The 25,370-nt window shown below is 37.2% G+C and overlaps 1 protein-coding gene and 1 long non-coding RNA gene across 5 annotated transcripts in view; one reads left to right on the forward strand and one right to left on the reverse strand.

The window, feature by feature from the left end:
• The window catches only part of Grm5 (glutamate metabotropic receptor 5), a 483,575-nt gene extending 465,811 nt beyond the window's left edge, over nucleotides 1-17,764 (forward strand). For all 3 annotated transcript variants that reach the window (XM_034485471.2, XM_076937502.1, XM_076937509.1), the window contains one exon: nucleotides 12,734-17,764. In XM_034485471.2, the coding sequence (XP_034341362.1) occupies nucleotides 12,734-13,625 (892 nt within the window). In that variant the 3' untranslated portion in view covers nucleotides 13,626-17,764. The remainder of the gene's footprint in view (nucleotides 1-12,733) is intronic.
• On the reverse strand, nucleotides 16,545-23,029 carry LOC143442902 (uncharacterized). 2 transcript variants are annotated; one of them, XR_013111513.1, is made up of 3 exons: nucleotides 22,948-23,029; nucleotides 18,434-18,575; nucleotides 16,545-16,614 (listed from the first exon to the last, which is right to left on the reverse strand). It is a non-coding gene; the product is annotated as an uncharacterized LOC143442902 (long non-coding RNA). The 2 variants fall into 2 exon arrangements; XR_013111514.1 differs by lacking the exon at nucleotides 16,545-16,614 and adding an exon at nucleotides 17,534-17,582.
• Between the last annotated feature and the right edge of the window lie 2,341 nt (nucleotides 23,030-25,370).

Raw genomic sequence — 25,370 nt, forward strand, 5'->3', positions numbered from 1 at the left:
ATCACCTCACTGTGAGCTAACTCTTCTGTTCTATGTTTTTTGGGGGGGATCATTTCTCAATTCAATTGTAGTATGGAGCTTTTAAGGAAAAGTGTTGCAAATTGTTGTTTATTTGTGAAATGAGGAAGTTCAGAAAGTGCGTCCATTTGTGTTTGCATGTGCTGAAAGCTTGAGGCCAGCTGTGTAATCAGAAGTTAAGACTGTTGACTCCTGTTGTAATTTTACCTCCAAAAAACTCTGTTTGCTTCCTCAGTGGTGGGATTTTTCCCATTTTCAGAATAATGGCTCACATCTATCAAGAACCACTACAGGGTACCACTGCTGGAATCTATTCATGGCAGTCTGTGAAAATGATTTCATGAACTGTGTGGTTGACATCAGAGAAGCCATAGCTAAGAGCTTAAAAAATCAGGTTCATGGCTCTCAAAGACAATGCATTGAGTGTGTACATATATAGACATATATATGTCTATACAGTTTTCTGCCCATAATCTCTTTTATAGCTATTTCTGGGTCTTAACAGAAGGTTTTATAGAAGTGTCTTTATAGAAGGTCTAACAAACTACATTTTGGATCTTGATTTTCTTTCACTTAGATAGTACAAAATGGCATAAGTTCTACCCTTGTAAAATAATCCAGCAGCTCTGGAGTAGACAAGAGAACAACCATAACATGTAATTAAAGCTAGATAGTTCTGTCCAGAGTTACTTCTGATATGAAGCCTAGAACTGACATTCCGAATCCAGTACACATGGCTGCCTATCAAGCACACTGGAGAAAATCATGGGTGTGCAACCTCAAACTCTTTTTATCTAACAGTATTCCAATTTAGTCAGATTACAAACTGACATTTTGGAAAGAGCTATACATCTGGAAGATTCTGTGGAGCTACTTAACATAAGCACTAATTCCCAGTTATTCCATTTAGTGGACTCAGAAATTTTTGATCAACTCTAGAACTCTCAGATCCAGACAGTCCAGAGATTAGATTTTCACAAGGCTGCCTTGACTAACATAAAAATTGGGGATGAAAACAGTAGGCTCTAGAGTGTGGGGCTGAGGCATAGAAAATCCAATAGGTCAAGTGTCTCGGGTCAGATTCAGATGTACAGAGATAGCTATTTTAATAAGCACTCCAAGAATAGTCCACAATTTCTACATCAGCAAAATAATATTCAAGTTATGTGTTCATTTCTTTGATTGTGATCAAGGCAATCACAGGGCTTATTACAGGACTATGTCCTAGGAGGAAAGGGGGACTCGTCCAAGTGAGAGCAAAGGTATTTTTCTAGAAGGAATACCCTAAGCCCCAGAGAGAAGCAGAGGGAATCGGATCTTTACATGGTAACTTTTCTTCTCACATCCTTGGCATCAAATAGAATATTTAGAGAAAAAGAAGAGGAGATAAGAAGGCGGCAGAAAAAAAACAAACAGGAAACAATGTATTTTGATGTGCTAAGGATGCCTCAGGAGAGGAAAAGACCAAAAATTGCACAAAAATTAACAAGATGAGTGTATTTTTCCAAGTTTATACTTGTGCTCTCATAAGTACACAGATATATGAAAGTAATAAGCTTTAAATGAACATTAAAAATAGATCAAAATATAAGTACATTTTATGGAAGCAGTTTCTAAGAGAAGAGCTAGAATAATTAGTTCCAATTGGCTTACTTGGGAAGTAAAGATTTAACAGGAAGATAAATAGACGTATATGACACACCTACAGATACTGCTCTGGGCAGCTGCCAAGGCTTCCTTTCTTTTTCTGTTCTTCCTAAACTCTCCCCAGATGACTGCTCAAGAGTAGTGGCCTGTGTTCTCACACTATCTTTCCTCTGTAAAGACTTGGACTTGTTTACTGCTGTTTATTAAACACACAGTCCCAGTGAAGTACTAAAAGATACTCAGTTGACCACAAAAACCCAATGTGGAATTGTACTTCTCGTTTGATTGGTGTCTTCAGTGAAATTACAGAATAGATAGAAAAATTTCTGTCTGGAATTATCCCCCCAGAGTTTGGTGGCTGCTTAAGAGAATACAGTAGTGACAAGAGAACCAACCCTGTCATATCATCTTACATTAGTATATTTCAAGGGCCAGAGACAGATGGGATCTATATTCTTTAATTTTCTCACTGCCCTGTGACAAAATAGGAAATTAAATAAGGAAAAGTTTATTTGGTTCACATGTTGAGGGTATAGTTGGTCATTATGAGGAAGTGGGTGTGGAAGGAATTTTAGGCAATTGATCACATTCTATCCACAGAAGCAGAGGGTGTTACTCAGCTCGCTTTCTTGTTATTCAGGTTGGAACATAACATCATGGAATAGTGCCTCCAATATTTAGGGAGGTCCTTCCTACCCAAGTTAACCTAGTCTTGATAATCCCTCATAGACCTAACCAGATGTTGTTTCCATGATAATTCTAAATCCTGTCAAGTTAACGGTCAAAATTAACCCCCATACTTACTCATTGCTGCCCTCCTTCCTGCACCCAAACACTGCTAAAGGAATTAAATTGTCACATGCACCTACTGACAAACTAGCTTTATGATGTACTATGTTTCTATATTCTCTTTAAATTCACAGTTTGTGTGTGAACTTGTGTCTGAATATAGTGGAACTTTTCATCTTTTCAGTGTCCAATCTAAATGTGTGTCAGAATTCTTTGGACTGCAGAAGTAAAAGAGATTCTAATGAGGGAAGTGCTACAGACATGGGTGTTCTTTCAACCCTGCTGTATTGCCATGTGAGTTCATACATAATGCCGCCCCTCTCCCAGGAATGGCTAAAGCTCAAAAGTGAATATTATTATCTCCATGCTCTATAGGGACACAGAGAACACTTGCTGGAGTCTGTGCTCTGATGTGTTTCTACTTACCCATGAAAGAGAACCATCATAGTTACTTGTCTCTGAGAAAGGGCTCTATCAGTCTAAAAAAGTACATAGATGTGTAGTCACTCACCAGTGCTAGAAGAAAGGAAGGTAGTTTGAGCTTGTTTTATGAATTCAAAATGGAAATTTTTATTGTTGCTATTTCACATTAGTTTTCTGAAGAGCTAACTCTAATTAGTTGAATAACTGATTTCATCTAGTTTACATAGCATCATCAGGGTGCTTTACCAGTCTTCAGCATTCTCACCCTTCTTTCTGGTCATGTCTATAGTACATGAGTTCCTATAAAATGGAAGAAAAAAATTAAGATGTTTTCTGATGAAGTGAGACAAGCTAAAAAGAAAGACAATTGTCTTACACTAAGGAAGTTGGAACTCTGATGACGTCAGGTGTGCGCTAGATTCTGCAGAGTACTCCCTGCTTTTATTCTTCCTTCACAATGTGGATAAAATCTTGGGAAGCTGAGTAACACAAAGTTTCAAATTTATCATTTCATCTAATTCTGTGTCTCGTGAATCAGTTTGATTCTTCAACATGGTTTTCTGTTAAGATGTTGGCTCATCATTTGCGCACAAAACAAGATGCCTTATGCATATAGTGAATGAGCTTTCCACACCTAACAGCTTTTCACCATTCTGCATCATATTCCTTGTAGATTTGGCCTGCTGCTCTATCAGTCACTTTGACTTCAGCAATTTAGTTAAGATCCATACACATAAATTTTCATATTTACTGTAATAATACCTATGTATGCTGAACACTCAGGATTGTATAATTTGCTTCATTTCACTAATCCTCCCAGCCTGCAATTTGACACCTGGTACCATTATGAGCACTGGAGCTCCTGCACTCTGGATCCTCTAGAGTTAGTATGGGAGTTGACTTGCAAATAGTAGGCCCATTTAGAAAAGTGTTATAACACAGAGCTGTCATGAAGGTCAACTCTGATACCGCAAGTAAAAATACCTCACGAGCAGTGAAGTTTTACTGAAATGGAGCACTACTTCAGGACTCTATTACTGTCTCCAATGCCGTGCTTTATACAAGCTTTATAATCAAGCTGAGTTCCCCACAAAGTCTCTGGCTTCCTGACCAGCCCACAGATTAAAAAAAAAAAAAAAAAAAAAAAAAAAAAAAAAAAAAAAAAAAAAAACCAACAACAACTGTGTGTTGTTTTTAGTTTGGTTTGTTTGTTGTTGTGTTGTTTTGTTTTGTTTCTTTACTCAATTGCAATGTGAGTTTTATAGTGACTGCTGAAAAACTATCATTTTTCTATTTTGGAAACACCTATACAATCCTAAATCCTCTTCTGATCTTAGATGGAACACTTGACACAATATTTAGAAGGTATATGTCAGTCTGATATATACTTTAGTTTCTAGATTTCAGTGCACGTAACTGAATTATGGATCAAAAGAAAGCAATTAATTTAAAAAAGAAAACTGTAATTACTCAATAAAATGCTGAACTTCAAAACATATTCAATGGTATATTCTACTTTTTAAAGTGCTGCCTCTTTCTGGGGACATGGGTGCAGCATTAACAGTACAGATAGCATCAAGTACCTTAACAACCTGGGTACTGGTAGCACCGGGTACTTTAGCAATGTTTGAAAAGGCCTCCTGTTGCTGTTATAAAACAGAAGGTAAGGCAAAGTGATTCTTCCAAGAGAATTTTGTTAAAAGTTAAAGGCTTAAGAAGAAATAATCTTTGGTGTAATTGTCATAGAAATGTGTAGCCATTGATAGTAAAGAAAGAAAGGAAGGAAAGGACCCATCACAGGAACTGATAGAAAAGTTGGTGGAATATATTTCTCTGTCAAACATATAATATGAACATTAATGGATTTTTTAAGCTGTTTTCTAAAGTACTCAGTCTTTAAACTGTATTAAGCTGAACTTTAGTTGCAAATGTTTCCCTGAAAAATTTTTTTTTCAATAGGAACTCTTTCTGAAGGGTTTTTGTGGGGTTTTTGTCTGTTTGTTTTGTGCTAAGAGGAAAACCACAATGAGCAGAAGAAAATGTGTTTTATTCCCACAGTTTTCTTACCAGAACAATCCATCTCACTTTCACTGTCACACTCATTTAAACTTTAGCACCATGGCACAGCATTCCTATACTAGCAAAGCTACCTCTTGAATAACCCTGTCTTGCTTAAATCACTTCTCTGTTCTTCAGTCTCTAAGGGACCAATTAACTTGGCAAATATCAGTTATATTTTAACATCTTCCTATATGGAAGTGGTGCTAAATTTGAAACACTGCCAATAGGTGAAGCAGTGGAAAAAAGTTCAAGGCAATAATAGACAATGGTACCTCAAGTCAAACAATGCAGGAAAAAAAAAGATCAAATGCATAGCATTAGATAACTGAGACTTTTACAGTAGAAGAATAGAACAGAAATGGATCATGGGTACTTTTTTCTTTGCTCATTTATTAATCAAGCTTATAGACTACATTTATACCTGACAATCAGCTTAAATTCTTTGGTCCATGTTGGACCATGTGTCTGTTTCAGACAATGAAAAGTTCAAAGCAATTTACTGGTAAGTTATTCAAATAATAGAAGAAAGGAGGAGGAAGTGGAGATCCTTAAATTAGAGATGCCCACACAGAATTCTTACAGCAAACAAAACAGCCCAAATGCTACCTTCTGAAACTTTGACTGCTACACCAATCCCCCATAATCAAACAAGATAATTGTGTATCTCTTGGACATTGGTTGTGGGTTTCTGAACTTTGGATTCTGCTTCCTTGATGGAGAGCAATGTTTTTCTCTCTGTTAGCATTTCATTTTGCTCCATCAACCACTGAAGCCTGGATGCATTTTATCCATTGTGGGAGGGTATCTTTCTCTGGCTACTACTTCTGGCAATGGTTTCTCTTTTCTGTGGAGTTTCAAGTAATTTGTTATCTGTTCTAAGTCAAAACCTTAAAATTTGAACTCTTGCTCTCCTGCTCCACAATATCTCACTGTCTTTGCCCTTTGCAGCCTCCTACTTCCTGTCTTCTTCACTTCAAAGTTCTAGGAAAAGGAAAAAACTCATCTATGTCAAAATATTGTGACTAAGGAGTAGTAGCCTTCTTTTGTATCTATATTCTTTTTCAGATTCATTTCTGTCACTGTTGAAAAATATCTTCCCTATTAAGAATTCTCATCTACAATATCAGAAACATGGACAAATGAAAGTCACTCATAGATTCCATCTATCATTTGTTGCCTATTGTCTTGAGGTTTCTATTACAATAATAAAACACCAGAACCAAAGAAACTTAGAAAAGAAAGCATTGGATTTGGGACTCACAGTTCCAAAAGGTTAAAGTTTATGACCATTGGGGCTGGGAGCATAGCAGCAGGCAGTTAGGTATGGCACTGAAGCAATAGTTTAGAGTTTATATCTAATCCACCAGCATTAAGCAAAGAAAGTTAGTTAGAAATAGCATGGGTCTTTGAAAGCAAAGCTCTACTTTATCACACACCTTCTCCATCAATGCCATGCCTTCTAATTCTTCCTCCAAAGTTCCATCAACTGAAGAGTAAGTATCCAAATATATGAGCCTTTGGGAAAACACTTTTATTTTAATAATTTTGTTACCTGATGTTTTATGGAAAAATTAAGACTATATTTTGGTCATGATTCTCTTCCCTTATCTCCTCTCAGATTGTCCTCACTCACTCAACTCCATCCGCCTTCTTTCTTTTTCTCTCTAAAAAACAAAGAAAAATAAACCAAGGAATACATACCCATATACCACATACCACAAAAATGAAAACTAAAATATACCATAAAAAGACCAAAAATGATATTTTTAAAAGTCCAAACAAAGCAACATGAAACAGAAAGTCTACAAAAATACCATTGACTTCATTTCATGTTGGCTATCTACTCCTGGGCCTGCCTTGAAGTATGGTTCATTTGTCCAGTGTGACTCCACTGGAGAAAATTGGGTTTTCTTTGCCAAGGGTTATGAATTGCTGATAGCTTCTTGGCTAGAGGTGGGAGTCCTTGTTGAACCCATACAGCCCTTGTGGTGCTGCCACTGTCTTTGTGAGTTCATGTGTGTATCAGTCCTGTTATAGCACTGTCTCCTTAGACTCATTCATTTCCCTCTGACTCTTCACAATCTTTCTGTATCTTTTGCATATACCCCCTGAGCCCTGCTTGGAGGCATTAGATAAAGAAATCCACTTACAAATGAGTGCTCCAAAATCTCTCATTCTCTACTCATTGTCCAATTGTGGTTCTCTGTGCCAGTTCCCATCTACTGCAAAAGAAGGCTTTTTGGTGATGGCTAAGTAAGGCACTGATCCATGGGTACAACAGTATGTCATTAGGAGTCATTTTATTGCTGTTTTTCTTTAACAGGACAATAATACTTGGTTTACTGTGGGGCCATTCTCATTCAAACCACTGTGCCTATGTTTGTTCAAACAGCAGAATTGTTGAGATAGTCTGACTCTAGATTACTCATGTAATTAGAAGCTGCACCATCCATTGAAAAAGTGATTTTGTTGAATCAAAGCATGAAAAAAAGACTGATACAACTGTCCCATAATATCAGCATATATAGACGCTGGCTTTAGATGTCTCCATCAAGAGGCATCTGGTCATTATAGCTGGCAAATGTTGGTGCCTGATCAACCGATGCAATTAAAATTAATGACAAACAAGAGGTACAAGAAGCTTTTTTTTTTCTCATGTGTAACTGAGAGGCACTGAGGCATGGAATAAAACAGAATATAGATCAAATGACTACCTTACCTACTTAAAGCACACACTATTTCCAAACATGACCTAACTTTTTCTTTCATAAAATAAGAAAAACTTGTGTGTGTGTGTGTGTGTGTGTGTGTGTGTGTGTGTGTGCGTGTGTGTTTGTGTATTTGGTGTAAGGTCTTGGGCATTGAAATCAGAACTATCAGTCATGATGTGGCATTTGTCTCGTGGGGCCATTTATTAACTCAACTGGGTAGGATAAGCCATTTAATCTCATTAAATTTTGGTTGCCTCATCTTTTAAAAAGCCAGTAACATCATTGATCCATTGATTCCAGCGCCATGACAATCAAGTCATTCCTAAAAGCTCTCTATACAGTACCACACACATAAAAGATGGTGTTACTTTTAGTTTGCATCTGTGTTTCATAATTCAGTCTTTGACTTCATTTCTTTGTAGCTGAGTGTTCTTTCTATGTAAGTCTCTAACATGTACAATACCAGAGATATTTAAATAGTTTATATCAACAAGATAGCTTTTTTACATACATTTAGGCCATAACTGAAGAAATTTATACAGATAATACATACTATAGTATGTTGCTTGCTATTTGTTTTTAAATCATTATGTAAACTTTAAAGCAAAGCTCAAAATACGTACTTTTGGAAAGTCTAAATGTAAACAAAATTAAATTCCTATTTTTAATCAAATTTTATAGTTGAAGGAAAATTATAGAAAATACTGACAAAAATTTTAATCAAGCAATATAATCACTGTTGCATATTTTCTGCTTGTAATAGTCTTAATTTCTGAATTTTTCATTATTATACTATTTCCTAATAAAATTCTACATAGGCACCATTAGCTAAACATGTTCCAAGTTTCTTTTGCTGTTTTTAACAATATTTTTCTCTTAGGCAGAACATGATTGCAGTACAACTCCCTTCTGGCTGCACTCAAAACCAAAACACATAAAAAAGAGAAGTTCATTAATGAAGACCATTTAAAAAATAACTTTTAGGGGATATATTTCATTTTTTTATGGCCTGAATTTCTATAAGTTAGGAAGGTACTAATAAACCATTTAACAAAAAGGAAGTTAGGGTTTGTACTATTTTTTTTTAATTCAACAGAATAAAATGTTAATGCTTATATTCTTCCCTTTATGACACCAAAACCATAAATTATCTCTGGGGAGTATAGAACTACACAGAATGTTCAAATGCATTTTAATATTGACATGGACATTATATACTCCATAGACCTTTGTGATGGTCACACTCTGATCTGTGCTGCCTAATGGTGGCATGCTGGGGCAAGATGCTTTAATTTTCTCAAATTAGGTCAGATGAATAGGGAAATTGGAGAGGTCACTGACCTGACATTCAGAGCCTGTTGAAATAAGTAAATTATTTATCTGTCCTACAGAGAAAGGATGAAAAGCAACTGCTGAGAATACAGGTGAAGGGCACCATTTCGGTAGCCCCAAAATGTAAACAAAAGGTACTAATCACCCAAAGAGATCTCTCAAGTAACATCACAGTCTTTTGTCTTTGGGTGATAAGGAGAAAATTTTCATAAAGGGAGATGTTAGATTATGTGATATAATACTTTGTAAGGGGTTCACACTCTTTGGAAGAACACGAAGTAGTATTTTGTTTCCCCACCCCCCATCCCCCAGCTGGAGCGATTGTCTTTGTCTCTTCCCTCTCTACTTCTCAATACATGCACTGGGGAAGAGTAAAGTGCTATACACAAGTAAACAATTCCTTTGCTTTTTTTTTTTAACCTCAGTCCATTAATAAACATATAATCCTGCAGTTGAAACAAAAGCTCTCAATTGAAGTAATATATATATATATATATATATATATATATATATATATATTACTTCGCTTGAGAGGAAGTTGCAATGATGATGAATATCCCTCTGCATTTGCAAAGATTTTGTACTTGGTTGAATATCCTCTTCAAAGGAAGGACAGTGAGAGCATGCATGAATAAAATGGACTGGATGTGATCACCCAAGAAAACAGTGAAGGAGAATAAAGTTTAAGGTAGATTTGGCCACAGGACTATAGAACTCCAGTCTGACAAAGAAGAAACAACTGGGAAGACTTTATGGTGTAACAAACTGTTTACTTTCTGTGAAATTCTCTTTTTCCTTAAGCCCAAAGAAAATATCAGTAAATACACAATTTTTTTTTCTGACACATTGTGCTACATGGAACAAGAAACACCCACTCCTTTCCATACCTTTTCCCCTAGATTGTCTCATTAAATCTTCAAAACAACGTTTACCAATCGAACAAACTGCTTCTTGATGAGGCACTGAAAATGCTTTTTCTATTCCAACCATCTTGGATGTCAGATTCAGAATTAAACTTCAGGTTTTAAGATCTCTTTCCTGACACCAAACATTGAACCTGATAGCTGAAGAGTCAAATTCAGCATTAATTGCTTATTTAGACTCTCCTTCATAGAACAGACTAGTTAAAGTCATTGTCTTTGTGGAAACTGTATTCTATGAAGAAACAGACTGTTTTGAGTAGGTTTTCTGTCTTATCAAGTTCCCTTTTACTAGGGGACAGGAATTTGTTCACGTTCTACAGGGAAAAGAAGTGCTCATAATCGGATTCCATTTCTCTGGTCTCTTCTATATCTAGTCACGGTGTCTTGTTAATCTCTCTCTCTCTCTCTCTCTCTCTCTCTCTCTCTCTCTCTCTCTCGGGTCGTGTGTGTGTGTGTGTGTGTGTGTGTGTGTGGTGTGCCTCACTCCCTCCCCTTCCTTTTATCCTTCTCCTGCTCCTTCTCTTTCAACTTAGGATGCTTCCCTTACACATTTATGCAAATGCTTTACAATGCATTATCTAACTGATCAACTATGTATGAAATAGAAGACTGTCAGTGTTTACACAAAAGTTATATTCTATCATAGTAAATTGAGGGACTGGAAAAGAGAAAAGGAGGTAAGAAGAGAGAAAAAGAGAGACAGAGAGAAGAGAGAAAGAAAATGTTAGAGATACTTTAAAAAGCAGATGTTTGCAAAACCTTCCTAATAGAAACTAAGGCATCCTTGGGGTAAAACTTGGAAGAGCTGGTCCAGTTATGCTTCTGTTTTCTCACCCATGCTTTGTATTCAAAGGGGTGCAGTGACCTGAAAGTCTAATTACCCTTCTCCAGATGCCTGTTTCTTAGACTGCTGGTAACAGAAAGTGGGACTAGTAGGCAACCATCCTTTCAATCAAATCCCATAAATAACCTGAGCAATTCCGTGCTGTACTGCAGAAGTGAGTGGGCACTTGGAAGAGAAGAGTAATGCATTATAAACTCCTAGTGAGGTTAATGTAAAGTGGGAAGATAAATACTGAAACTATTAGAAGGAAAGAGAACATCTGGCAGCACCCTTCTGCTACTACAGATGTACAGCTGTCTGCAAACTTGGAAATGACTCATCCATTCTCCCAGACATGTTGTAGTGGGGATCATCTCACACTCTGAATTATGGAGAATAATAGGTTGCAATATACCGATATGATTACACAGAACTCGAGGTCACATGAAGGAGCAGAGAAAGGAAAACTGTAAAGCACAAGAGATAATAGAGTAGCATTAAGCAGAATGAGGAAGAGCCAAGAAGAGTGTTGCTAAGGAAGCTATGGGAAGGATGGTCTGTTGTCAGGAAAGTGTCTTAGCTCGGGTCCTCTGGTAGGTACAAGCAAGAAACCTCAAAATGGGTGGATTGAGGGCTCTGCCTGACAAACTCAGCCATGCTCTCCAATAAGGAAGCCAGTGGAGTAAGTGAAACCAAAAAACAAGAACAACTTCTCATCAGAAGTTCTCAGCTTGTGAAACACATGCAGCAGAGTCACTTTAACAGGAAAGGACAAAAATAAAATTCTTATTAAAAATGCATTGATACTTCACCCCCAGTACAGAATATTGGAGTCTCCTGAGGGCATATGTGGTATTTGGGATACATTTCTTGAATGAGTCTTATAAACAATTAACTTCAGTTACTCAGACTAAGTTTAATAATCACTGCTTGAGAGAGAAAGTTTTTATTCTTTAATGCCTTGTTTATACTGGGTAGAACAATACTAGCTGGATCAAAGCTATCAGGCACCATCTCCAGTTTCCCATTATGGAGATGCATATAAAGATCCCTCCATGATCATCCCTGCATGACAGGTATTATCCTCTGGCCACCATAATGTTTCTGACAGGAGCATCTATGTTCTGGTGGCTACCAGCCATTTTGGCAGAAAAGAAAAATGCAGATTCTGAATTTGAAGTATAATATACATCCTCATCAGAGTAGCCTTCAGAGCACGGGGACTGCCTGGAAGAAAACGCATGAAGGTCAGAACTTCTGTCAGCAAGGCAACATTTATCAAGACCCCAATTTTAGATTGCTGTACTAGGTGTTGAAGGCAATACACGACAATTTCTCTGGTGTGATTATTATTCAAGTTGCAGACCTAATATCAAAGTTATAAGAACTCCTGTGGTGTAGAAAATTTTAATTAATTAGAAATTTGTGTATGTGTGTGTGTGTGTATTCATTAAATTCGTATTTTCCAGCAGATAAGCCAGACTAAATAAAACCATGTTCAAAATAAGTTCACACAGCAATCCATAAGTATATAAACCTACCTGCAGAATAAAAGCTGAGCTGGAGCTACTGCCTACTACATGGTAATCTTGATTCTTTCACCTCTCCCTCCCTCTCTTAACTGCTGGTGAGTTGAGGTCTTGGTTTAAATAATGTTTCCATCTGGAGGCTGTTAAACCTAAGAAGCCTGTGGCTCTAATGCCAAGCTTTTCCATACACATCTGACAGTACCAACCTCCGCATTTGCATTTGCAGCACAAACCATAGCTGTGCTCATGATGAGGTCTAAATGCCTGCAGAATACTGACAAGTGGTCCTTTGTCCTAATACTTGATCCCCTTGCTGTAATAGCACAAACGATCCACCTGTCCTGGTGGGTTATTCCTTCTTGGACTACACAATGACCTTCCAGCTCAAGTCCCCATCACCTCCCACCATTGGGGAAGCTACATGGAAGGCTGCTAAGGCACATGCTGAGTCACCTCTCCCCTCTTTTCTCTCCACAGCTCCAATGGAAAATCCGTGACTTGGGCCCAGAATGAGAAGAGCACCCGGGGGCAACACCTGTGGCAGCGACTGTCTGTCCACATCAACAAGAAGGAGAACCCCAACCAGACAGCGGTCATCAAACCCTTTCCCAAGAGCACAGAGAGCCGCGGGCCAGGGGCAGGGGCAGGTGGTGGCTCGGGTCCCGGTGCAACTGGTTCTGGTAGCGCAGGATGCACAGCAGCGACAGGTGGCCCGGAGCCACCCGACGCCGGCCCCAAAGCTCTTTATGATGTGGCAGAAGCAGAGGAGCGCTTCCCCGCGGCTGCCAGACCGCGCTCGCCATCTCCCATAAGCACGCTGAGCCACCTCGCTGGCTCAGCGGGCCGCACAGACGACGATGCGCCGTCGCTACACTCGGAGACCGCTGCACGCAGCAGCTCATCCCAGGGCTCGCTCATGGAGCAGATCAGCAGCGTGGTGACGCGCTTCACTGCCAACATCACCGAGCTCAACTCCATGATGTTGTCCACAGCTGCTGCGCCGGGGCCCCCTGGTACCCCTATCTGCTCCTCCTACCTGATCCCCCAAGAGATCCAGCTGCCCACGACCATGACGACCTTCGCAGAGATCCAGCCGCTGCCGGCCATAGAGGTGACCGGAGGAGCTCAGCCGGCAACAGGGGCATCACCTACCCAGGAGACGCCCGCAGGAGCTGAAGCCGCCCCAGGAAAACCGGATCTAGAGGAGCTGGTGGCCCTCACTCCACCGTCGCCCTTCAGGGACTCGGTGGACTCGGGGAGCACCACCCCAAACTCTCCAGTCTCCGAATCGGCCCTCTGCATCCCATCCTCTCCCAAATACGACACTCTCATCATCAGAGATTACACGCAGAGTTCTTCATCGTTGTGAGCCACTGGAAACTTCCCTGGAATAGGCCTGAGCAGCAGACCTCTGTGTTCACAGATGGGCGCAGCGACACCCATAGTCACCCCAACAGAGAACCTGAGGTGAAAAATGCCAAGGGCACACACGGTGGAGACGAGATCAATAGTGCTATTTTATGACAGCCTATGACGACACCAACTACACATCTTCTGGCAGATTATCTTCTAGTGGCCTTAGAAAACATGGGCTTCTATTTTTGGAGTGTTGACCAGGAGTGGGTTAAGCAGTTACAATACCGGGCGCTTTGCTCTGAGGCAGGAACAGTGTGAAGCAACATCCTCAGAAAAGTGGAGTTAAAAAGCAACTGTGGACAGTCTTGTTCGTTTACTTCATTTTCCCAGAAGAGTCTTTGATTCACCAAACATTGAATGTACATTTTCTAACTAACTCAAAGTATCTGGGACCAAAAAGTCAACCTTTCTGGGTTTTTTTTTCCTTCCTTCCCTGGTCCATCCGTGTAGTAGAGCTTGAGAAGCTAATAGTAACTAGGGCCCAGTATTTACTGAGCTTGTGAGTCTCCTGAGTAACACAGACGGGTAGTGAGTGTTGTGTTAATGTACAGAGAGTTTCTAGCAGAGACTTTCCAAACAGGCTGTGAGATACTTTTCCAAAAGCCTGCATCCTGGATTCCATTAACCAAGAAAACCAGTGCAAGATTTCTGGACTATTTCACCATGTTGCCAATCAATACTGGAGTAGCAAAAAAAAAAAATATTTTCTGGAACACTGTTTTTTAATTCCCTCACTGGGGTGCATTGTGTAGCTGGAAATTCTCTTTGTAATAATAATTTGTGAGCTATAGCCTGGCTCTCTTTCATGATACACAGGCACTCCTTATAAATACCCTTCCGTTAGTGTAGCCAGCTGAAATAGTAAGATACGCAGTGAGCTTCCATGTTTCTTTATTTGAGAATCTGATACACAAAGAGATCCTCTGTTGTTGGTGACTGTTTTGACCCCAGTCCCACCTCTAGATGAGTGGTCCATAGACCTGATGAAGATGTTACAATTGGAGGGACTGATGTGGAAATTAATAAGAGTAACAGAATCTCAATACAGGAAAGTCAGCATAGTAAGTGTTTTGCTATGCCCATAAGTAGTGATTTTATCTTTTCTTGGCTGCTTACATGGGGCAGCTATGAACTATGACAAATGTAGATTTTTTTCAAAGCAATACAGAATACTAAAACAGAGGAACCTTAATATCAACCACAGTCTTTCTCAGCCATTCCAAAAAAAAGACAAAGCAATTACTAATCCTTTACTTTTTAAAATAGTTATTAGCGTGGTTTTGTGCACTTCATACTGTCACTTTTTAAATACTGCAGAAAGGAGTTTTAGAGTTACAATAAGAACATACAGGATTTTGGTGGGCTCATATAGATAGAAACTGTAACCCAAGACCTGAATCTATGGTCATCTTTTTATTAGTCACATTGCAGCTATCCTCAGGTACCAAATGGTTTTGATTTTTAAATAAAGATAGTAATAAAAGGAGGAGGTATTCTATGAATTTAAAGTTCAGTTGGCCCAGCCTTATACTAAAGAGAGCCTTATGAGAAAGATTTGCCATGAGACAGAAGTATATTTTTGGCAGAGAGAAATTTAAATAGAACTTTAAAATTCTTATTTCAATATCCTTGATATCATATTCTCTCTCTCTCTCTCTCTCTCTCTCTCTCTCTCTCTCTCTCTCTCTCTCTCTCTCATATTGTCTTGGGGTTGTTTTTTATTGTTGTTATTGGGTTTGGGGTTTTTGTTTTTGTTTGTTTGTTTGTTTACCATCTGATTTAAAAACAAATTGAAACAGTAAAGTTTATTTATTGGCCTAATCTGCCATTTTCCAGTTTTCAATATTTAAGACTGTCATAACTATTGACATTGCTTTTCTGATTCCTGTCCTTATTTGAAATTTTAAATCAAATCTTCCACATTAACACACTAAAAGTTAACAATAACTCACAAACATATTATCTTAAAGTGAATCAGATATGAAAATAATATTGTAGCAATATGATCCCAAATAGTCATAAGATTCTTGAAAGAGAAAAGAAATCAAGCTAACTTTCATAGCTTCATTAAAAGAAAATGCCTGCTTCTACCTGAAAACCCAAGTAAATATTCTGAAATGTCAATTTCCCTTGGAATCCACCCAATAAGTGGCATTCACCTGGGGTTAGTGTCTGATTTCTTAGATGTTAATATCTTTCTATACATGTTCTGCTTTCAGAATAGTAAATTTTATTTTATTGACCTTGGTTTTCCATTTTCTTTTTGTGTGTGTTTTATTCCTTTGATAGTTTTCATGAACAAATCCTTTTTCTATGATTTCCATAACATTGTTGTCAAAAAAATTTACCACCTTATGGAGAGTTGCACTAGAAATTCAAGTTTAATGCAATTCCCATCTATAATTTCCTTGTGATATCATAGTCAACTATAATAAAATTCACTCAATTAAAGAAAAATGAAATTATTTTTCCTGTATGTTACCATAACATTTGCCATTCCATTGACGACATTGTATATTGCACATGCCAGTAATACATCTTAGAAATCTTTTAATTTGGAATGATGCTAACTCTCTCTTTGCCATTTCTAATACCAGGTTCCAAGTAATAACTGTAATATAAAGAGAACTGAATATTTATTTTAGGGCTAGGATATGAACTTCCCAATATATTTGGGTACCTACCTATTCTTACTGAGTTTCCTTGATAACACTTTGTTCCTGGTACCCAGTGATAAACACTTGGAATATGCAAAACTAAATGGAAGAATGAGAATGTTAAATACCAGTAAAGTGGTCTAGAAGGAGAAATTGGCCCTGGGAAGAAAGAAAAGATTTGATTAAGTTTATCAACTAAAAGATCCACTCACCTTCCTGTTGAAGAGTGGAGTCAGTCTAAGAGGCTGTATTTGGCTGGGGTTAGACAGGGAACAGGAAGGGAATCTAGAGAGGAAACTCATAAGAAAATTAACAGACACCAAGGAAAAAGACAAAGCAAATCTCCAAATATGCTAATCTTAGAACGTAATAGTTTTTTTTTGAAATGACTGATATGTCAGCAAGTGATCAGAAAGACTCGGAGCAGATTATGACTGTAAATGCATTGTATAATGGCTCTGCTGCAGTCTGTGACTTCAAAACCAGGAATTAAACACTCTTTTTAAGAAAAAGAAAAAAGAAAAAAAATGAAAAAAAAAATTCCTGTGTTAGTCTCCCAGCAAAATGTACGTGGTCTGGAGACTTCAAAGTTATTATATGAGTTCACATTTAGCAACAGCTTATTAATAACCCTCAAGCTGTCAGAATCTCTATAGCTACCATTTACAATTTTATACTGTGAAAAACATATAGATCAGTGAAAGCATAAAGATAATTCAGAATTTGCTTTGAAGAGGGTCCGAGGCCTGGGAGAATCTCTGATGTCAATTGAAGAACGGGGCATGTATAAAACAGTTGGCTGGATTTCACTGATCTTCCCAATGTGAACAAATATACTATGTATATTGTGTGTCTTTCTAGAATTCAATGGCAGCTGCTGGTGATGTTGTAATTAGAAATCTATATAGAATATAGATGTTTAGAGAGATGGTGCCAATACTAAAATACTTGTGTGGGCTACAAGTGCTTGTACTTAATTTTTTCTGCACTCAGAACTGATTTGGTTTTAAAACTGTGTACACAATCTGTTCTTTTTTTGTTGTTGCAGCTTGTACTATTAAAATAATAGAGAATGTTAAATTATTTTGATGTGAATTGCAAATGATTTTTTCATAAATTTTAACATTTTTATCAGCATTGTTTCGCTTTGTACTTGTATAAATGTGTTTTATTTTAGCATTTTAAAATATCCTTGCCTGCTTCCCAGTTGTCTAAATCACGTTATAGTTGGTGTTTGTAAAGCCAGTTACTTTCTGAAAGACATTAAAAGACAAACTATGATGTGACTTCAAGCTTATTCCCCCTTAAATGCTTAAAATGTTGTCCTAGTGGTATTTCTTGAGAATGCAATAGCCGTGTTATAACTTTACCTTAAATTATGAATCAAACACACATTTGAATTATAATCACTGAATAATAAATTAAAATGAATCAACCATAACCTAAGCATATATACTGTACCTCCCAAAGACCTCTACATATACCTTTTAATTTAAAGTATATACTTTTGGAAAAAAAAGAACACAGGGAACACTGATTGCTTTAGCTAGGCATACAAATTACATGAGTATCTTTTAACTTACCGGTCTGGTTGAATGTTATACATATAAAATTGACAAGTGGGGTGTGTGTGCGTGTGTGTGTGTGTGTGTGTGTAAATTTCTAGGTATATTTACTTGTGGGACCATCTACACATGTTTTTGTATGTAATTCTTTTTGTTTGAATGTATATATAAAACTTTCCAGGGAAAACATTGTCAAATCACATTTTAATTTTGATTCCTGAACACATTTTCTAATACTAGCTAGTAAAAATGTAAAAGCAGAACAAATACTTGATTTGATTTATAAAAGACAATGCAGATTTAAAAATAAGTCCTCTGCATGCTTACAATCCTTGGATATTTATGGTCAGACATAATCTATATGAAAGATATGAATGAATGCACTTACATTATTACACAAGTTATAACTAATCTTAAACAAGGTAGCCATTTTTTGACATTATCACATTCTAGCCTTCATTGTGTTCTACTCTTCAGCAAGCCATTCACACAATTGGCCTAACACTGAAGTACCTGAAAGAATGAGAGAAAAAACTCACCTTCTAAAATTTAAGGAAGACTTGCTCCATCAGAATCACAGAAAATCACTAAAGCCCAGTTGAAGCACAGAGACCAAGAAACACAAAGCCAGATGTATTACCCAAACATCACAGATAGTTTAATTCCTCTTCAGCTTGTATCCTTTTAAACCAAAACAGAAACAAAGAGAGAAGATGTGATGTTTCATTTCTTACACTCCTGGTACATGGATGAGTGTCTGGTATATAGAAGTAGAAAAGCTATTATTTGTGGAATTAGTATTAATACATTTAGCATACAGTTAGTATTTCACAGACACTTTAAATCTATGATGCTCAATTTTGTGTGGAAATAAAACAGGTTGTTTTTAATGTTAAACTGTATATCAAGAAAACCTCCTGCATGAGCTATTATGAAACTCTAAATTATCTTCTGAGGACAACTTAGTTGTTTGATATTGAATGTCACAAAAAGAAGTTTTGTTTTGTTTTGTTTTGTTTTCATAGATTTCTACTAAATTCTGCCTGGCATTTTTCCTATACTATGTATGAATGATTAATTTTAGGGAAAAATATTCTCAAAACATTTACCTTTTTAGGCAGCTAGGAATGGTTAGGTATGAAAATATAAATGTATTAACAGAGCTATTTCCTTGAGCATGAACTTATTTTTTTATTTATAACAAGATAATTTGAAATTCTGAAGCAACTATCATATTTTTCTTTATTTTTTCTTTTTTCACTTTTAATTATTGTTTTTCTATAAACTCCACATGGGAGAAAATTTCAATTACTCTCTTCAGTTATTCTGACATTTCTAGATGGAAGTAGTACAGGAAAATTAAACTTTCACTTTAGCTAAATATTTTAAATTTAATTTTACTCCTGACCAAAGGCATATACCTGGTTTTTAATCAAAGCATATGTCTTTTTGAATGATAGAAAACTTTAAGCAATCTAGTTATTTCATGTACATACATAGGAAGCATATTTGTATGACTTAGCTTATATTCTTACTAATTAATGTTAAAAAGTGAACTTTACATGTTAGGGTAGCCAAGTAATATGATACATGTTATATTATAAATTATATAAAGTTATGTCCACAAAAGTACAAATTTAATACACTTTTCTTTTCTGAGCTGCTGAACAGCTATAAGCATTTCATAAAATTTTTACACTTTTAAAGGCTTTAAAAGCAGAATAATTCCAAATAATTTATTGTATCCACCTCAGAATGTACCAGTTGTTAATATGCAAATATGCACTTTTTAAAAATGTGATTTGTCACTAGAGAGCACATGTTCCTAGAACACACATTGAAAATGCTATAATACACGTTAAAAGTATACACACTTTTTACAATCAGTATTCAAAATAATTTGCTCTGTAATTCTCTAAGGATTTTCTCAGACATTTACAAAGACTGAAGTAGTTTAGTCTGTTTTCCAGTAGGCACAATCTTGAGTCATGGGAGGACTTGGTCAGTACTGTTGTTCTCTGTCTTCCCATTTTCTGACTTCACATCCCAGCATTAGCCCATTTACTTTGCTTTTACAGATCAAGAAGAGGATTTGCCATAACATATTATTTTCTTTCACTTTGATTCATTTTTTTCTTTTTATTTATTTTATTCAGAAATTTTTGTTGGGTCCCTTAACTGTAACAGCATGAGATGAAGCCACACCCAGGACACAGCACAAATGGATGTCAACTCAACAGTGAAGTATATTCCAAATATAGCAGAAGGAGATTCAGAATCTGTGCTTACAAGACGTATCCAGGTTCTTATTAATTTTCTTAGATAAAAAAAAAAGTTACAAGACACATCTGCAATAATGAACAGTCAAGGTAATGATGTGAGTCTTTATTTATTTATGGGTAAGTTTCATATAGTTAAGGCCTCTTCTAACAGCTTAAATCCCATCATGTTTCAGGTATATCACTTTACTACCAAAGAACACTGAAGTCATCTGAATATGTTCAAAGATTTTTTTTTTTTATTTCTAGAAAATAAGTGTACAATCTTAGTAGCCCAAAAAACCAGAAACAAAATCTGTGGACCATCCTGGCTAGTTCTGGCTCACCAGAATAAAAGAAGTTAGTGTAAATACCTATTATTTTAATTTTAAAAAAGTCTGAACTTAATTTTCAAAAATTATGAAGGGGCTGTTGTCAACTCTTAAGTGACTAAATGTAGATCAGTACCTTAAAGAAAGTGCTGCTGATGACAAGGCCAAAAAGCAAATTGTGAAACCCATAAGAAAGAATAATCTAGTTGTATCACTGCATGATACATGAAGAGAGGTGACAGGGGCAATTACAAAACAAAGGTAGATGCAAGAATAATAGCTTCTAACAAGAAATAATTAAAGCATAAAGATAGTAAGTCAAAATGGATGTTCTCATGTGTAAAATACTTAGAAGATAAAGTAGCTATTAACCAGTATGTGATTGTCACTATGCTTCAAAATGTTCAAAAGAAAGAAGCAAAAGAGACAGAAAACAATTACATAATTGCAATCTTTAAAATACCTTACTAATAAATGTAATAAAAGGCAAAAGTATAAAATGAAATAAAAATGAGAAAAATCAACTGAACAAAAGAACAGAACTAATCAAAGATGTTTAAGTGAAGACTTATTTTACTCTCTGAAAAAGAAAAAAAAAGAAAAAGAAAAAATATATATCCAAGACAAATACCTTCATTTGGAAGTTTCTAACTAAAAGAATACTTAGAGATGAACACTACCAGTATCAAGCATACTTTATGTACTACCTATCACCAAACACAAAATATCCCAGACAGAGTTAGAATTTTAAAAACTAGATTAACACCTATTCATAATTTATGTCTATTATCTGCATTCAGTCTTTCAAAATGTGAGATTGAATCAATTCCCGATAGTTCACGAAGCCACATAGTTGTCGTAGGAGTTTAAATGGTCACTATTAGAAAATCTGTCAATGTAGATACATAATCGGCATTTAAAAAATATGTGTAAGGCAATACTGAAATACTTTAAAAAACAGAAATGTCAAATTATGACAAAGAAAAATCAGCAAGTGAAACAGAAGAAAATTTTCTTTTTGTAGAAAAAAACAAAACTAGAACACTAGAACAGAGATGATTACAGTAACAAAATATTAGAATTCCATTCACTCAGGAGTGCAGGGGGTATATTTTTTATATTCACAGTTTGAAACTTTTACATAAACAGACAATTTTTAGAGTTAAGTGGTACTGACATATAGTTTAATGTTCTCACATTTAGATTATTTACTTCTGCACTGCTCTGAGCAAACCAAGACTTGAACCTACTTTAAAATAGGAATATTTAATGTAGTATTTAGCCCTCTAGGTAAAACTGCAACAAATAAAAGTAAAGTGGATAAATACTTCATTACAACAAATCTATATGCAGATTTATAAAAATCTAGGAAGTCAAGCAATAAAATGTAAACAATAACACACACACCAAAAAAAGAAAGAAAGAAACAAAGAAAGAAACAAAGAGAGGAGAGAGAGAGAGGAGAGAAAGGAATGAAAGGAAAACACAAAAGAGATAAACAAAAAGAACTAGCAAAAAATAGACTTGTGACCTTGAACAATCAGTATTGTCCTTTGTACCACTGTAAATCTTGCTGACAAAGCTGTAGACTTCCCAACCAGGAATTAAACACTCTTTTTAAGATGTTAAGAAGTTAAAGATATAATGATTTAAAGCTTCCAGTCCCAGGATTCGATCCAGTTACATCTCATTAAGTAATTAGCCAAAAGGATTCTCTGGGAATCCCCCAACAATACAGGCAGATGCCTATAGGTTGCTCCCACAGACCGAGAGCAAGGCCTCATTGCTGCAAGTAACACACACACACAACTCATCAAACATGGAGAACTCAATCTGTTGCCTACATGGAGCCATTACCCCTACATTCTAGACGCTTTAGTACAGGAAGGTACTTGACAACCTACTAAAGAAGAAACAAACACCAAGCCAACCACAAACACTTTGATATACAATGCTGTCCTACCTACAAGATATGCTAAGGTGGCACAAAGCTTGTGGGAGTAACCTACTGATATATGATTTGTCTTAAGGACCATTCAACAAGATGGGAACCCATACCTGACAATGCTTGGGTGACCAAGAACCTGAGACTAGATAGCCCAGTGTCCTAGGATAAAACCAAATATTACAATTCAAAAAAGTATTTTTAATGTAGCAATAAATAACTCATAATAACATTCTGCTACAAACATAGATGAGTGCCTTGATCTGGAATCATCAGAGACGCTTCCTCCTACAACATATGGGAACAGATATAGAGACCCATAGTCGAACATTATACAGAGAATAAGAGACTGGGAACACTCAATTCTAAATGGGATACTTTCACAAAATCCCTCCCTTCAGGGTTCAAGAAACCCTGATAAAGTGGAGGCAGAAAAGGTGTAAGAGCCAGAGGGGATGGAGGACAGTTAGGAAGCAAGACCTTTTAATTCAACATGATAAAAGCACATATGGACTCACAGATACTGAAGCAGCATGCAGAGGGGCTGCATTAGCCTATACCTGGTCCTGAACTTACTTATTATGGCTTCTAGTTTAGTGTGTTTACTGTTAGTATTCTATCTAAACTCCACCTCCCCAGTTACCTGGCAACAGCCAAGTATGCTCCTCCCTACAGTTACCTGGCAACCGCCAGGTAGGCGATCCACTATAAAAGGGGCTGCTTGCCCCCTCCTCTTCCTCTTATTCTCTTACTCTCTTACTCTCTCTCTCTCTTACCCTCTTGCCTCTCTGTCCCCTCCCCCACCTTCCTCTCTCTCCACGTGGTCATGGCTGGCCTCTACTTCTCTTTTCTCTTATCTCTTCCACCTTCCTTTCCCCACCTTTGCCCTATCCCCTGAATAAACCTCCTCTCCCTTGGAACCGCCTGGTCTGGAGTGGTCTGTTCTGAGCTTCGGTCGGACTTCTTAAAAGAACTAACATTTACAGTTTCCTGAGTGCAAAGAACTGGGTCTCTGTTTCTTGAGCCTTTTCTTGGTCTCTTGCCCTTTTGTTCCTTTGTTTCATTACTTTCTATTCTGTTCTATTTTACTCTATTCTACTTCTTTAGAAGCCAATTTGTTTTCTAATGAGAGACATAGAGGATTGGATCCACATGAGAGGGACTTGGGGAACTGGGAGGAGTAGAGGGAGGCAACGCTAAAATTAGGATATATTATGTGAGGAAAAAAATACCTATTTTCAATAAGGAAAAAACATGAATAATCTTCATTTAAATAAAACTGAAAGAAGAAAACACAGACACAAATTGGTAAGGACAATATTTCATAATACTGCCCAGAAAAAAAAAAAAAAAAAAAAAAACTCTAAAGAGTAAAATTTCAAAGGATTTTTCTCAGCAGACCAAATAGATAAAAGTATTCAAGCACAAGAAACCGTACATCATTGACACAAGAAGGTCCACAGAATGTTCCAAAAATTAGCATCTTTTAATTTTTACTAGAGCTTCTGTGGATAATTTAGTGAGCTGTTAACAGTGGCAGTTATGAAGTGCTTACATGGAGACTATACATCTCCTCTGACAGCTCCCCAGTCAGAACAGGCACAGTGACATCAGTATGTTCAGACCTACGTTTACATCCTCCACTCAGGAAAATCCTCTTCTATACAATTTCTTTGTTCTTCTCTATAATGAAATAGCCGTTTTACTTCATCAATGTTTCTAACAATTTCAAATTACGCAAAGACCTCTATCCTATTAGGGCAGCAGAAACATCCATTTTTATGTCTCTTTTATCAGTCACTGTTGTAAGAACATTTAACATGCAATGACTTTCCCTCTGAAATTTTTTAGTGGCTCAGTAGAGTTTTGCTAACAGGGACTCATCTGAAAAACTACACCTTTATACCCACTGAATACTAAATCTTCATGTTCTCTGTCTTTTTCATGGCAATCTTTATTCCATAGTCTATCTTATTTCACTCACAATATCTCCAAAGTGTATTGTCACTATGGTAAGATTACCTCCTTTTTCCATTAATTAATTTATTTATTCACTTTACATCCTAATTGCAGAACCGCTCAGCTCCCAGTCCCCACTTCACACAGCCCCTCTCCTGTTCCTTCTTCTCCTCATCTTCTGAAAAGGAGGAGGCCTTCCTGAGTACCAATCCACCCTGGCACATCAAGTTGTACCTGCCTGCAGCCACGAGTAACCAGGTTCTCCTGAGAGGAAGCCTAGGAATGAATGAGAATGGAGGGTGAGAGAAACGTGGGGCCAAGACAAAGATCAAGGCCCGAAGTTTAATAATTTGCTTTCACATATAAAGAGGAAGCCCCACCCCCAGAGTCTCTTCTCGGTTCAGCCCAGGGGCTGGGCAAGGAGGTAGCTAGCTCAGCAGGCAGTCCATTCTTCTTAGCTCAGGGAGCAGGCTCCAAGGCACCAAGGCTGGTAATGCAATGCATCTCCTAGGTCCTACTGTTGCTTGGTCTTTGTGGTAAATGACCACAAAGTCTTTGGTCTTTGCAGGCCTGCTCAGGCCTGGGGGAAGGGCACATCAAGTCATTCCAGAACTAGGCACATCCTCTCCCATGGAGGCCTGCACATCAAGTCATTCCAGAACTAGGCACATCCTCTCCCATGGAGGCCTGACAAGACAGTCCAACTAAGGGAACAGGATCTTTAAGCAAGCAAGAGCTTTAAGCACTGCCCTGGCTCCAGTTGTTGAAGGACTTCTTCCTACTTGAAGACCAAGCTGCCCATCTGCTGTATATGAACAGGGTGTTGGGGGAGCTAGGTCCAGCTCATGTATGCTCTTTGATACATGGTTCAGTTTCTGGAGGACACGAAGGGTCCAGAGCAGTTGACTCTGTTGGTCTTATGAGGGTGAATCTAGCTCAGACTCCTAGCAGTGAGAGATATGGGAGATAAGTGGCCACCTCC

The sequence above is a fragment of the Arvicanthis niloticus genome, chromosome 1, assembly GCF_011762505.2.
Source record: "Arvicanthis niloticus isolate mArvNil1 chromosome 1, mArvNil1.pat.X, whole genome shotgun sequence".
NCBI lineage: Eukaryota > Metazoa > Chordata > Mammalia > Rodentia > Muridae > Arvicanthis > Arvicanthis niloticus.